Source organism: Ceratotherium simum, chromosome 37 (assembly GCF_057802395.1).
Source record: "Ceratotherium simum simum isolate JZ-2026a chromosome 37, ASM5780239v1, whole genome shotgun sequence".
Taxonomy (NCBI): Eukaryota; Metazoa; Chordata; class Mammalia; order Perissodactyla; family Rhinocerotidae; genus Ceratotherium; species Ceratotherium simum.
In genome coordinates, this window is record NC_141936.1 from 3,291,285 (window position 1) to 3,305,585 (window position 14,301).

Genomic DNA, 14,301 nt, shown 5'->3' on the forward strand with positions numbered 1-14,301 from the left:
AGCAGACAGTAATCGTTTACTTGAATCTTCTCCTGAAAAGAGCAGAGTTTCCTGATACAGTCCCCGAGATTGAGTCTCTGAGTGACTAGCCAAGGCAGGGAGTGGGGATTGAGTGACCATTTCAAGGCAAGACACAAACTGCGTTTGGCCAATGAACAGAACTGTCAAACCAGCGTCTCCCATACACCAGGTTTCGGGGAGACGGGCCCCCCAAGAGCTTTTTAGTCAGGGCATGTGGAGGAGAAGGCTGGGGCTAGGGCCGTGCAGCAGGGTGAGTGTCAGGGAAGGCTTCCTAGAGGTGGCGTCGTCACTGAGACCTTAGGTAGCAGTCGACAGGTGATAGGTGGAGAAAGGCCAAGTATAGGGAGGGGGTGTTGTACCTGGTGGATGGGACTGTGTCACCCATGATTCTAGCCTTCTGGCCACTCGTTGGGATGTGGCGTGCCAGTGTGGTTAAGGGGAGCTGACAGGCAGCTGCTGCCCCGTTGTCACAGTTCTGAGTGTGGGTTGCTGCTGTTTTCTGTAGCAGTGATTACATACTCCCTTTTAGTCCTGATAGCGCCCGAAAATGGCGTGACTGCTATCCTCAGCTCTGGCCAGTGCCCCCCCTACCCCAAGGCTCCAGCAGAAACTGACGGGTCCAGATGGGACCCTACTGCCCAGGGTTTTCTTAAAGCGTCCAGGTTATGCTAATGTGCAGCAGGATTGCAAACCACCAGTTAGACCTGACTCTTGCCTTGTCTGTTCTCATTTGAAGGGTTTTGAAAACTTGAGCCATTGTATGCAGGGCAACGGAATACACCCAATGGATTTTTAAGGACACAGGCAGCATAAGTCACTCATTTGTGTAAATTCATCTATGTAAACAGAGTCCCACCATGCAAAGGCCAGCGCTTCAGAGCTGAGTCCCGAATGCCGGAGCAATCTGACTTTTCCTCTTCTATAGTTCTCTAACCCCCATATCTGATGTGGTGTGCCTCTGTTTGCAAACTCACTAATTAGTGCTAAGTGTTTTACACCCTGGCTGACTGAGTAAATGCCAGGGTGCTCACTTAAGAAGGGTCATTTTTATCATGCATGTTCTAGTGTGGACCTCCAGGGAAGCTGGCCCAGCCCCAGTCCCACTGGGAGGAGCAAGGGTGTAACACAGGGACTCCTCTCTCAGCTCCAACACCAGGGTGGGGTGTTGTCGGTACACCGGGCCCTGGGGGGACTTCTGCTGCTGCTGTGGGTGGGAAGAACGGAAGCCTTGGGGGAGCCTCCCAGCCAGCCCTGGTGCTCAGTGAAGGAGGCCCCAGGCGGCCAGGCCTCCCTGCCCGGAGAGGGTCCCCAGGTCTGCCGTGCTGCGGAGTCTGGCTCTGTCCCTGTACCTCACCAGCTCTGGCCCAGCAGCCGGGTCACCTAGGACAGGATTCGATCTGAATACACGGTGGTTTTATGCTTGAAAGTCTTTTATAGTCCATACTGAAAACCACACAGAGGTGTGTCATCAGAACTGTTGTTCATGATTTGAGGGATCATCTTATCTTCCAAATCGGAAACCACCTGGCCACTAATGGGTTTGCTACTCAAAGGTCAGGATGTTCAGTTTTGTATGATGCCGATCGGTAGATTTGTCCCTGGGTGTGGTAGCCCCGGAGTCTTACACCCCGGGAGGCACTAGAGTGAAATTGGGGGTGGGTGGGATGAGGCTGAGAGAAGGTGAGGGCGGGAGACAGAGTAGAACGGGGTCCAGCTGAAGGGCCTCCCCCCAGGCAGCTCCGTGTCAGGCAGGAGTACTTGCCGGAGTCAGGGTCTGAGAGTCAGGCCTTTCCCGTCTGCCGCGTCCCCGCGGGAACACCAGCCCGTGTCCTCAGGGAGGTCCACCCAGTGCAGGCAGTGTCTCTGCTCACCGAGGGTGGCTGGGAACCTCAGAAGCGGGGGAGGAAAGCTCTTGGAGAGCCGCACGACAGCCTGCAGAAGCCAAAGCACAGCCACCTGGCCCATTTGAGTGCCTTGTTCCTTATTCTCTGTCAAACCTGCAAGCCGAATCTCTGGGATTAGTCTTTCCTTCTAGAACTGAGAGAAGCCTCTGTGCGGATACGAGGCAGGGCCAGCCTGGCTGACCCAGCATGGGCTCTGTAGCTTTGTCCCTTACTTTGCCTCCATTCTTGGGTGTCCACTAAGGCTTAAGAAAACAACAACTAAGGGGGCCAGCCCAGGGGCGTAGAGGTTAAATTCGCACTCTCTGCTTTGGCAGCCCAGAGTTCACAGGTTTGGATCCCAGGTGTGGACCTACACACTGCTCATCAAGCCGTGATGTGGCAGCGTCCCATATACAAAGTAGAGGAAGATTGGCACAGATGATAGCTCAGGGCTGATCTTCCTCACCAAAAAAGCAAACAGAAAACTAAGGAAAATGTATTTTAGCTTCTTGTTTTCTGAAAAGGGACCTTTTTGGTAACTAGATAACCTTTAATCCTGTAAATGCAGCTTTGTGTGGCCAACTTCCTTAAATCCTCCGTGAAATAGTTGAATCCCCCGTAATTCCTAGATCAACAGTTGATAAATTCTGAAATACCTTCTGTACGATGATGTCTTTCTTTTTTTTTAACTTTTCTAGAAAACTTGAGGGAATGATTTTACCTTTTGAATTATTCACTTTAGTAGCCAAGCAGATAATAAAATGTAAGATAACTTGTCTTTCCAGAAAACAATGGGGTTGGATGAAAAGTGATGGTGGTTTAAGGGACTCTAGTTGACTAACTTTGAAAAAGTGGTGAGGGCCAATTTTACTAGGGTTGGATCTCTTTTTCCTGTGTGTGCGCTCTTTCTATTTGTATACAAAATAGGCTTTTAAAGTTAGAAATAGCCCCCAGGAAGGGACAAGAAAAACATTGAGTGCACTGCCCACCATGGGTCTTAGGCTCAACTAAATCTGATGACACAGCCCCACTGGCTTTGGAGTCCCTGGGGACAGAGAGGGCGGGAGCCACCCTTTGTCAGCAGGGCCACTTCGGGCAGGTGTGAGCACGTGTGCCATTCCAGGAATCGTGCACTCTGGGCAGCTGAATGCTGGTTTGGGCAGTTCATTTGCCATTTCTTCCAGTCAGACACCCTTGACCCCGGGGTCGTTTTCATCCTGAGCAGTGTTGTTTAGAGTGTGTCCACCTCGGGTTGCCAGGGGAACAGACACTCAGCAGGGGAAGTGGTTTGTTAGACCCTTTGCTGATAGAACCATGGAAAATGGTAAACTACCTAAACCAACGATTTGTAAAAGAAAACATACAGATGGATGAAAAGCATACAGAAGGAAAAATGTTTAGCTTCCTGAGTTCACATGAAGAGCTTGGATTTTAAAACAAGATTCACATGCGGATTAAAACAAAATCGCCTCCTATCAACACAGCCTCTTAATTAAACACTCAGTCTAGTACAGGTGTGGCAAAGCAGCCGTTTTCCTGGTGGCATGTAAGTTGGCAAAACCTTTGTAGAAATTTGTAGAAAGAGACTTTGACAGTATGTGTCAGGACTTCTTAAAGTGTTAATGCCCTCTTTGTGCATAACATCAACACTTTAAGAGACTCTTAAAATGATTTGATCCCTAAGGACCATTTTTTTCCCTTAAACTTAGTTTCTGTGTCAGTTTGGAAAGAGCCCTATCTGTGGTCTTCCGGAACACATTGGAGGCCACCAGAACCATCACAGCCTTCCTCAGCAGGATGTGTGCCTCTCTTGTCCCCCACAGTGCTGTCCAAATCAAAATGAACCTTTCTAGGGCCTGGGCCCCTCTGAGGGGCAGTTGTGCTAGGGCCACTCTCGGGCAGGGCGACTTTGCTCTGAAGCCCGTCACACAGGACGCCCGTTTACGCCATCAACCTGGGTGTCCACAGACATTTACCTCCAAATGACGGTCTCTGTTCACTGAAGCCCGAGCTCAGGGCACGCGGCATGTGCCGGAGTCAGGCCTCGGTGGGCTTCAGGGAGGAGGCGCCCGGGCTGGCAGCTGCAGTTCCCAGTGGCCTCCATCAGTTACTCAACAGCCCTCTCTCCCTCCTCTCTTCTTCCTCTTCCCCTCTGCTGTTTTTTCCTCCATATTATCTTCAGACTGGTATCTTTCAGGCCTGGGAGCGCTGCCCCTGCACGCACAGTCTCTGGTGGGTACGGACCGGGTGTCCCCCTCCATCCACAAGCTGCGGCAGCACCGCCCACTGGGGCGCACCCAGTCGGCCCCGCTGCCCCAGAACGCGCAGGCCCTGCAGCACCTGGTCATCCAGCAGCAGCACCAGCAGTTCCTGGAGAAGCACAAGCAGCAGTTCCAGCAGCAGCAGCTGCATATGAACAAGGTGGGTCTGCCGGCGCGGCCCGCGCGAGTGGTGTCGTCTTTGCAGCTTCACTGTCCAGCAGCGGCCCCTGTCTGACCTCGAGAGAGGCCAGGAGACGTAAGAGGGACAGTGGGCGCAGTCTTCAGCACACGGGGCAGGGGCTGGGCGTTTGTGTGGGGCTAGATCTCAGAAGCGCTTGCTCTCCACAGGGTGGCCGGCATGGCGTTGGGCCCTGCGTGCCCGTCAGCAGGAGTAAGTGCAGTTGGACAGGCTGTGCACGTGGAGCCTTTGTGTCACTGCGTGGTGTATCCTACGTGGCCGACACTTCTTTCTTGAGTTTCTTAAGGACATTTATCTTCTCTAAGCAAACCCACAAAAGAAGGTCCGCAGCCTTACAATGGCCTGGAGACCCAGAAACACATTTTCCTTGGCACTTGCGATGTGCTTGCCCATTGGAATACTATCGTCAGAAAGGGTTTTACGCCCAGGCCAGCCCACAGAGGTCTACGTACCTGCAGAGTCTTACAAGTCACTCACAAGGCCCATTTTCAGCAGGAAGTAGTGGGGAAGGTTAGTGTTGCTATGCTGGTTGTTAAAATATGAAAACAACTATTCTGAGTAACTTTTTTCAAATGCTGACATTTGAAATAAAGCATCTTTAATATTAGAGAATGAGATGAGCCACTTAGGAAAATAGTCCAGCAGTTCCTCAGAAGGTTAAACACAGGGTTACCATATACCCTGGCAGGTCACTCCTAGGTATGTGCCCAAGAGAAATGAGAACACACAGCTGTTTGTGCAGGATGGTACAAGGCCTGGTACATGAATGTTCACAGCAGCATGATTCATGATAGCCAGGCAGTGGAAACAACCTCAGTGCCCATCAGCTGGGGTATGGTTAAACAGAATGTGGCACATCCACGCAATGGAATATTATGTAGCCATAAAAAGGAATGAAGTACTGATACACACTACAGTGTGGACAAACCTTGAAAACATGATGCTGAATGAAAGAAGCCAGACACAAAGACCACGTACTGTGTGATTCCATTTATATGAGATGTCCAGAATAGGCAAATCCATAGAGACAGAAGGTAGATTGGTGGTTGCCTGGGGCTGGGGGAGGGGTCATGGGGAGTGACTGCCAATGATAGCACAACGTTTCTTTTTGAGATGATGATGAAAATGTTCTAAAATTAGATTATGGTGATGGTTGCCCAACTCTAATTATACCAAAAACTACTGAATTATACCATTTAAAAGTGTGAATTTTATGGTATGTGACATATCACAATAAAGCTATTAAAATCAGAGGATGAGATGATAGAAGTCAGCTTTGGTGATTTTCTGAAAGACACTTTGAGAACTTTGGTGGTCTGGGGATGGCTAGACTTGCTTCTCGATGCATCTTTGCCGTGAAAGCTCACCCGTTGCTTCCCCTCTTTCAGGTGGACTGGGTCATCAGTCCTCATGTGCCAGACGTGCTTGGGCTCTTCTGTCTGCTTCTCTGAGGAAAGAAAGGGTAGAGGGGAAAGGATTAGGGGTGAGGGAGATTATTTGGCATAAGTGGAGGAGACTTTAGAAGAATCATGTATCTAGAGTCCCATGCCAGTGTGGAGATGAAATGGTGGAGGGGGAGCCCACCCTGTCAGGGTGAGTTGCTGCGTGCAGCCAGCCCTGACCAGTGGCACTGGCAGCTCCTCACCCTCGCCTGATTCACTTCGCTCCAGCCCTACAGTCCCAGCCCAGTCTAGGTGTTGGGTCAGAAGACTAATCTTTAAAGAAGGAGCATCTTCTCACTGTCACACTCCCAGCTCTCAGCTCTCTCACTCTCAGCCTGATTGTCACCTCTCGATGGGCCTCCAGCCCCCAATTAGAACTGCTCCCCAGCCCTGTCCTCTTATCTTACCCTCCTCTGTCCTCCAGTGAGGTGTCCACTCCTTGTGTCTTGTGTTCGTGTCTGGTTCCCCTGCTGGAACATCAGCCCCCGAGGATGGGGTCTTCCTGTTGTCCACTGGTGGACCCAAGTGTCTGGCATGGTGCCAGCCTATGGCAGATGTCCAGTGTGTTTTTGTCAGAGTGTTGCTTGTTGAAATGACAGCACATCTTCCCAGGGCTGCTCCACCACTGAGCCCGGCCCAGCCCCCCACAGTGGTCCACAGGCTTTGATTTCATGGCCATCCAGGACAGTGGGGCTGCTCGAGCAGCATCCCTCAGAGCTGGCAGCCACTGTCACCCAATCCACCCCAGTGCGTTCCCCATTACAGGGCTGAGGGGACGGGTCCTCAGGCGCCTGGCTCCTGAGTAGCCGGCTGCCCCAGACCAGATGCCCAGCGCAGGCCAAGCCCAGGCCCTTGCTGCCCATCAGGCATTAGGAAATAGGTCATCACCGCCACCCCAGAGCCCTCCTGGGCCCCACAGGCTCTCCTAGCCAGACAGCACAGGGCAGTGACAGAGATAGGAGGGGCCACTGAGTGCCGCCCCCATTTGGACAGGAAAGACACTTGCTCACTGGGGACGAGACGGGAGCTGCCACATCTGTTCACTCCCAGGTGTCAAAGGCACTTCACATTCATCCTTCTAATGTAAACTTGGGCTTCTTAATTGTATTATGTCATTATCTGAGTGATGGGGTAGGAGGTTTTAGGAAGACAGGAAACACCTATTCATATGTGGTATATTCTTGAACAGAATGATTTAGAAACTGGGTAATCTCCCTGGGTGCTGTTCTATGATTGATTTACGGTAGCGAACGACAGTTGATTGAAATGTTTATACACCGCTCTCCTGGGATGCTCAGGAGCGACGATCGTGTCTGGTCCCGTCTAGCACCGGTGCTTCTGCCCTTCATCTTGGAGGATGGCGTTCTTCACGGGCTCCTTACCTGACGGCACTGGAGCCCGGCTCCTGGCAGCTCTCCCTCCTGCAGCCCTGGCCTGTGTGCCTGGGGATTGCAGCCATTTCCTGCCTGATCTGCTGCTCGTCCAGCCTCGACCTTGGGGTGCAGCTGCTTCAGCGATGTTCCCCTTAGAGAGACCAGGCGTTCCCTGTTGCTGCATCCCCCTCAGCCCTCCATGACCACCGCAGTTTCCCCGAGGTCCACGGCCAAGAGACGGCCGCGTTTGGCTGAGGAAACTGCGAAGCGGAGATGATGAACCCAGGAGCTGGCCCTGCTCACCTCCGGCCCATGATCGGAGTGATCACTGCGGCTTTCTTTTTTTTTTTAAAGATTTTATTTATTTATTTTTCCCCCAAAGCCCCAGTACATAGTTGTCTGTCATAGCTGCACATCCTTCTAGTTGCTGTATGTGGGACGCGGCCTCAGCATGGCTGGAGGAGTGGTGCCTCGGTGCGCACCCGGGATCCGAACCCGGGCCGCCGGCAGCGGAGCGCACGTACTTAACCGCTAAGCCACGGGGCCGGCCCTTCACCGCGGCTTTCCACCTGTGTTAGCGTCTGTGTCAGGGCCCAGCACCTTGCATACAGAAGTGTTTAATAAAGGTTTGCTGGGTGAAGGAACTTTCTGGAGAATGCATGCCATCAAAGGGCTAGTGGAGCTTTAAACTTTGGGAGTGAAATCACCCCTTTGTGTTTGCCTGCGCATGACCTCAGGTGTGGTGCAGTCTGTGTAAAGTGGAAACGTGTCAGAGGCAGGAACGGGTTTTTCTTTCTGTTAAGAAGCGAGTGTTTGAAAGCACCGCTCCGGTGGGAGTGAGGAGGCGTTCCTGCTGAAGGCGGTTCTTGCAGGGTTCCTGAACATCACATGATGGCTGGACCTATGGTGCTGGCGGTTGATGCATCCCTCGGAGGTGGACGTGTTTCCCTTTAGCTCAACGTTCTTAATTTTTTTTTGTGAGAAAGATTTGCTCTGATCCGTGCCCGTCTTCCTCTATTGTATATATGGGATGCCGCCACAGCATGACTTGATGAGCAGTGTGCATAGGTCCGCACCCAGGACCTGAACCTGCAACCCCGGGCTGCCGAAGTGGAACGCACGACCTTAACCACTATGCCACCAGGCCAGCCCCTCAACATTCTCAATGTTGAGGAGGAGAACTTGGACTCATTTATTTGGGTGGTGTAATTAATATTGGCATGTTTACCAGTTAGATTTTGGCCCTGAACGCTGGTCTGACTTTTAGAAAATGTACTGTTCTGAATATGGAGTTGCATTCATTCTCGTTTAATTGATAAAGGGGACTCCTAGGGCCAGAAGGCCATTGGAAGACAAAGAGCTGATCTGTTTGTCCAGTTTGCTGCTGTTTCACTGCCAGCATCTCCACTGTCGTGTCGCCTGTGGGAGCATCACCTCCCGAGGTAGCTATGCTGTGTGGTCCGGCCCTCAGCCCCACTGGTGGAGAGCAGGGCTGCATCTCAAGGCAGAGAGGCCAAGGGGGCTGGCTCCGTGAGCACCTGCGTCACTGCTGAGCCAAGACCCCTGGTGGCCGTGTGCCGGATGGAGCCTGCTCTGCATCACAGGGAGGCCACTGACGCAAGCTACCTGCCACTGCCGTGGTGACATCCCACCCAGGCATCCTCTATACTGAGGCCCCCCCGGGGGAGCCTCTCTGTGTCTCGGGTTGTGACGTGAGCTACAGGGAGCTGGCGGCAGCTCGGGTCCCTGCCCCCACCCAGAGCGCCTCAGGACAGCGGGGTCTGCATGGTCCGGGCCTCCGGGAGTCCTTCACCAGAGCCAGGCTGTCTCTCATGGAAGCCCAGAATGTCCTAACTCCTCTGGAGGGGGCCTGGAGGCCTCTGCTCAGATGCCCTCATTTTCCAAGGAAGCTGAGAAGGTGCTAGAAGAAGCACTGGGGCCTTCACCCCGTGAGCAGGCTGTTCCACGTTCCCACTCTGCTGTGTCGCTCTGACCGTCATCAGCCTCCCCGGGCAGGCTGGGCCCTTGCCATCTTCCAGTTCCTCCCTCCTTCCTCCCCGCCTTTTTTTTTGTGAGGAAGATTGGCCATGAGCTAACATCTGCCAATCCTCCTCATTTTGCTGAGGAAGACTGGCCCTGAGCTAACATCCGTGCCCATCTTCCTCCACTTTATATGGGATGCCGCCACAGCATGGCTTGCCAAGTGGTGCATCGGTGCCTGGGATCCAAGCTTGCGAATCCCGGGCCGCCAAAGCAGAGTGCGTGCACTTAGCCGCTGTGCCACCGGGCCAGCCCCCCTCCTTCCCTTCTGCTGGCCTAGATCTCCCACCCATACACCCTCCAAGGGCTGCGGCCCCCAGCCACGCCCCTGCCAGGCCCTGCCAGAAAGGGCTACAGGAACAGGGTTGTGACCTCAGGACGCTCTGTAAGACAGTGAAGATAAAGGAGGAAGGGAGTGGACGCTGCACTCCTAGCCCAGGCCGACTTGGAAGCGGAAAGCCGGGTCACGTGGGAGAGAGTGCCACAGGACATTAACCAGAAACTTCTGAGACTTGCACCCATTCAGCCCTTAAACCTTCCTAGCGTCTTTCATGGAAGGAAGTAGAATGCAGCCCACAGATGGCAAACTGACATCAGCGGGCAGCCAGCACCTTCTCCACTGAGAAGCCCGCCCAGCCGCCTCAGCCACTGATGGACCAACACCACCGGTGCCGGGACACACACCCCCACCCAGGGTCCCCGTTAGTGCCCTGCCCCAGACTCCTTCCTGCACCCCTCCTGAGGGAATAACCCCCCTCCACATCCAGGGCATCTTACAGAGTGACCGGTTGGACACTTCTGCAGCGTCAGCCTCATACAGGCCACCTAAACACAGCGTGTGGTCTGCGTCTGGACCCGAATCGGACCAGACAAGGCCACAAGTGACGTTACTGGAACAACAGAGGAAACTGGAGTACGTACAACAGGGTAGATTCGTCACTGAATTCATCAGTGCGAGTCCCCAGCGGGTGGCTGTGTGGGGAAGGCCAGACACGTGCAGACGTGTTTCCCAGGTGGGGTCGTGCGGCCACCGCCAGCCCTCATATGGGTTGGCAGAAGGACAGGTGACCTCTGCCCCCATCTCTTGTCCGTCCGGCTGTTTGTATCCAGGTGAAGGGCACGTGGGGTTCCTCACGCTATTCTTGACGTTTTTCTGTAGTTCTGAAATTTTAAGGAACCCATGGGAGGGAAGCCAGGCCTGGAGCGTGTCTGTCCACTAGGCATGCTTTCCCACGGCCCCTCTCTCTCCTCTGCGGGAACAGTCTCGATTTTGTCACAGCTGGTTTCCTCCGAAGCCCCGGAGGGCCCTGGCTGGCCCCTCTGCCCTCAGTCGCTTCTCCCGGGCCTCCACCCCGAGGAGGGGCGCCGGGGCCCCATGTCCTCAGACACACTGACCTCCTCAGAGCTGGGCCTCTGAACGGCCCCCGGGTCCCTCAGGAGCTGGCACCACCTCCGTGTCACCTCCCTGCAGGGTCAGCAGCCTCAGGTGGCCACGCCTGCTCCCCACACCTGCTCCCACCTGGCGCAGACGCTTCCCCACGGCCCTCTCCCGGGCTCATGGCGCGTTGCCTGCCTCCTCGTGAGTGTCCGAGAGCTGACTCCAAGCCTACAGGTGTCCTCCTCCACAGGACAGCGTGCCCCACCGCCCCGTCTCCCTCCCCTCAGCCCTCTCCTGGCACACGCCGGCTCTCCTTCTGGTTCTCTGGCCTTTTCTCCGGGTTTCCTTTGTCTCTGTGCTCCCTGCCTCTCACCCCTGCAGTACTGGCTCCGGGAGCTGTGCGTGGAGCCCCTGTGCTCGCGGCTTCCACTGTCCGTCTGCTCGGTGCTTCCTGACAGTCGTCTCCAGCCCTGACCTGTCTCCCGAAGCCCACACTCGGATCCGCTTCTCAGGGGGCGTCTCCTCACGGTCCACCAGGCGCTTGGGTTTCAGCGTCTCTGAGCCGGGCTCCTGCCCTGCCCTCCCGCCCTGGCCAGCCGCCTCCATCTGAGCAGCAGCCGTCCTCTGCTCCTGCCCAGTATCCCGGGGACCCCTGCTCACTCTCTACGTCCACCAGGAGCCAATGCTGCTGCCCGGCCCTCCCTCACTGCACCTGGATCCAGCCCGCTGCTGGCCTTCCGCCCTGCCTGGCTGAGCCCCCAGTGTGTCACTTCCCAGCAGGTGCTCACCAGCCCCGCCCCATTCTCAGTCTGACCGTTTAAGATCTTTCTGCAGCACAGGCAGGAGCATGCCACCCCTCTGAGAAAGCACAGCCTCTCTCCCCTGTAGTCTGGAGGGCCAAGTCCGTGGTGTTGGGAACCTTCTAAGCATCTGTCCCCACATCCTTCACCCTGTTGTGTGAGCCTCTGTCCCCACATCCTGTTGTCGGAGCCCCCATCCTGCATCCTTCACCCTGTTGTGTGAGCCCCCATCCCCGCATCCTCCACCCTGACCCCTGTCCCTGTATCCTCAGCCCTGTTGCCAATTCTTTTGCACCCTGGCCTCCAGCTCATCAGAAGTCTACCCTGAAGGCCCATGCCACTCCCATATCCATCCTGGCTGCTTTTGTTCCCTCCTTGTGGGCCCTTGCCCAACCCCTCTGCTGTGACATCCACTCACTGTGTCTGTCACCTAGCCACCTTCTCAATTCCCTCTCTCTTGCTCAGTAAACCTCCCATAAACCACTCAGTAAACCCCATCATGTTACCTGTCAGACTCCTCCAGGCCCTGCAGGGACAAAGGAGAGGAGAGAGTTTGTGACCTTGTCATCCCTAAAGCCGAGGCTTTTGTTGCCATATGCTGAGGTCTGCTCCAGATGACTGTGGATGCCGGAGGCCCAGGAGAGGCTCAGCGCCCTCTGCTGTTGGGGAGTAGGTCCTCCCTGCCCCCTTCCAGCCAGGGAGTCACAGTCTGGCACCTGCCTGAGTGGACTTGGTCTATCTACGAAGCTCACAGTGGGGCCTCGCGGGCTCCAGGTGTGCAGGAAGAGGATGGGGTTGACAAGTAAGAGACCGTCACAAATCTCACAATTGCCAAGATTTTTTAAAACGCTTTCTGATAAACCAATGTAAGAAACCTGTCAAAGCAACTGGGACAAGGTTGGCAGGTGATTCATTTGGAATCGAGTTGTTGGCTTGTACGCATCCTCCTGGCTCTCTCCTGCTTTCGCCGGCTTGCCTTCTCCTGGGATCTGTACTAACCCTGCTCTGGCCGGCTCTCTGCTCTCTGTTCCCCGTGCTGGGTCGAAATTTTCTGAGAAGTTGCCGTGGGGTTGGAGATAAAGAAAGTGCCCAGTGGGTTCCCTGGCTCAACTTTCACAGTCATGCTTTACTGTAAAATGTTTATTATAAGCAGTTTAATGATGATCACATAACATAAATCCCTAGTCCAGTCTAAACTCTCTATTGTCTTACATCAAAGCAGGGCAGGTGCTCCAGGGTGCGAACTCAGCCATGTCTCGTGTGCGTGTCTACACCACAGTCTTCCTCTGGGGCCGGGGCCTGGTGTTCACCTGTACAGCTGGCCCCTGGTAACGAGCTGATAGGACACTGTGCTTGCAGAAAGTGCCCACCAAATCCATCCCATGTGGGGCAGACTGTGCCCTGTCGTGTTGTGGGTGAGAAGGCAGGCAGTTCTCTGAGGACTAGTGAAAATACAAATCCTCAGGAGTGAAAAACACGAGGCTGCCTTGAAAACCTCAGTTTCCTTCTAGAAACAGAATCAGAACATGCTGGGAAGATTTGTTTTCCACAACAGCACTGTTCTCTCACTCAGAACTCGACCAGGGCTTCAGGGCAGTCCACGCTTCCTTAGAGCCAGGGCCAGGCCCATCTGCCGTCGACTTGTTTCCCGCGGCGGACAGACCGATCATGTGTCAAGAGAGACCCTTAGACTTGGGGCGGTGGGGAGGCACAGAGGGATGTGGAAGCACGCAGGGGCTCACCCAGCCTTCATTTGGAGGTCAGAGGACGTCCGGAGAAGCTGTGCACTGGAGGCCTGAGGGATGTCAGAGTTAGCCCAGTGCAGAGGGGCCAGTAAGGGAGGGAAGCCATGGGGAGCCCATCGGAGGACCTGCAGGTGTGGAGGATGGGGACGAGGGGGCATGTGGTGTGGTGATGCGTGGACAGCTGTGGTGTGGCTGGAGTGGGAGGTCAGAGGGAGATCTTGGAGGAGCTCACAAAGTAAGGATGGTGGGGAGGCATTTAGGGGGCTCTAAGCAGGGGAGCAGCACATGGTCAGGTTGGCACATTTGAAGCTCACTGCCACGCGGAGATAGACTAGAGAAGGCCTCCCAGACGGCCATGGCTGTAATCTCGGCAGGAGATGTCCTTGCCCAATGCAGGAAGGGAGCAGGAGAGTGAGGACAGGGGGGAGGGCGACTCCAGAGACACTTCAGGTGAGCAGCGCGCGGGCAGTGACAGACGGGCACCAGAGGGAGGAGTCAGTGAGGTGCTCGGGTTTGTGACTTAGCAGCTGGAGCTGGAGAGGATTCCATTTGCTGAGAGAGAGTCCGAGAGAAAGGAGAGATTTGGAAGAAACCTCCCTGAGTTCAGTGTTGGGCCGTGTGTGGGGTACCCGTGGGCATCCACGTTGAGCCGAGATGTCTAGCAGGCCGTCGGGTGGTGGGTCTGGAAACAAAGAGCGAGGTCGGGGCTGGGCATCTGCATGTGGGAGTTGCCAGCACGTGGAAGCTTCAGCAGGGAAAGGATTGCCCAAAAGGTGCAGTGAGCTGAGGAGCAGTCCCAGGACAGAGAGACCGAGGAGTGAGCAGGTCAGAGGAGGAGAGCAGGAGAGAGCCACCTGTCCCCTGATGAGTGCTGAGAGGCCACGATCATCGCAGTGACCTGGGACTTGGGAGCAAGCACTGGGGATGCGAATTTTCGTAGGGTGGCAGGTAGAGGAGTGTCGGGCAATGTTTCTCTCAGCGGCTGTGGCCATAAGGAGCAGGGATAGCATTGGCCTCTCCTCTTCGCGCCCAGCTGCAGATGTGGGTTGACACCTGACTTTCATCACGCTTCTCTAGCCTGGCACACCAGGCGGGCCAGTCTGTCTCCTCCCGGGGCTGGGCAGAACCTGGGCTGGGGCCTCGGAGTTCCTCTCCCAGC

The 14,301-nt window shown here is 54.9% G+C and overlaps 1 protein-coding gene across 5 annotated transcripts in view; it reads left to right on the forward strand.

Moving 5' to 3' along the window:
* HDAC4 (histone deacetylase 4) overlaps window positions 1-14,301 on the forward strand; it is a 339,331-nt gene that overhangs the window by 259,552 nt on the left and 65,478 nt on the right. For 3 of the 5 annotated variants that reach the window (XM_087424602.1, XM_087424600.1, XM_087424599.1), the window contains exon 12: window positions 4,087-4,325. In XM_087424602.1, coding sequence (XP_087280728.1) covers window positions 4,087-4,325 — 239 coding nt within the window. The remainder of the gene's footprint in view (window positions 1-4,086; window positions 4,326-14,301) is intronic. The other 2 variants (XM_087424601.1, XM_087424604.1) reach the window with 1 other exon arrangement.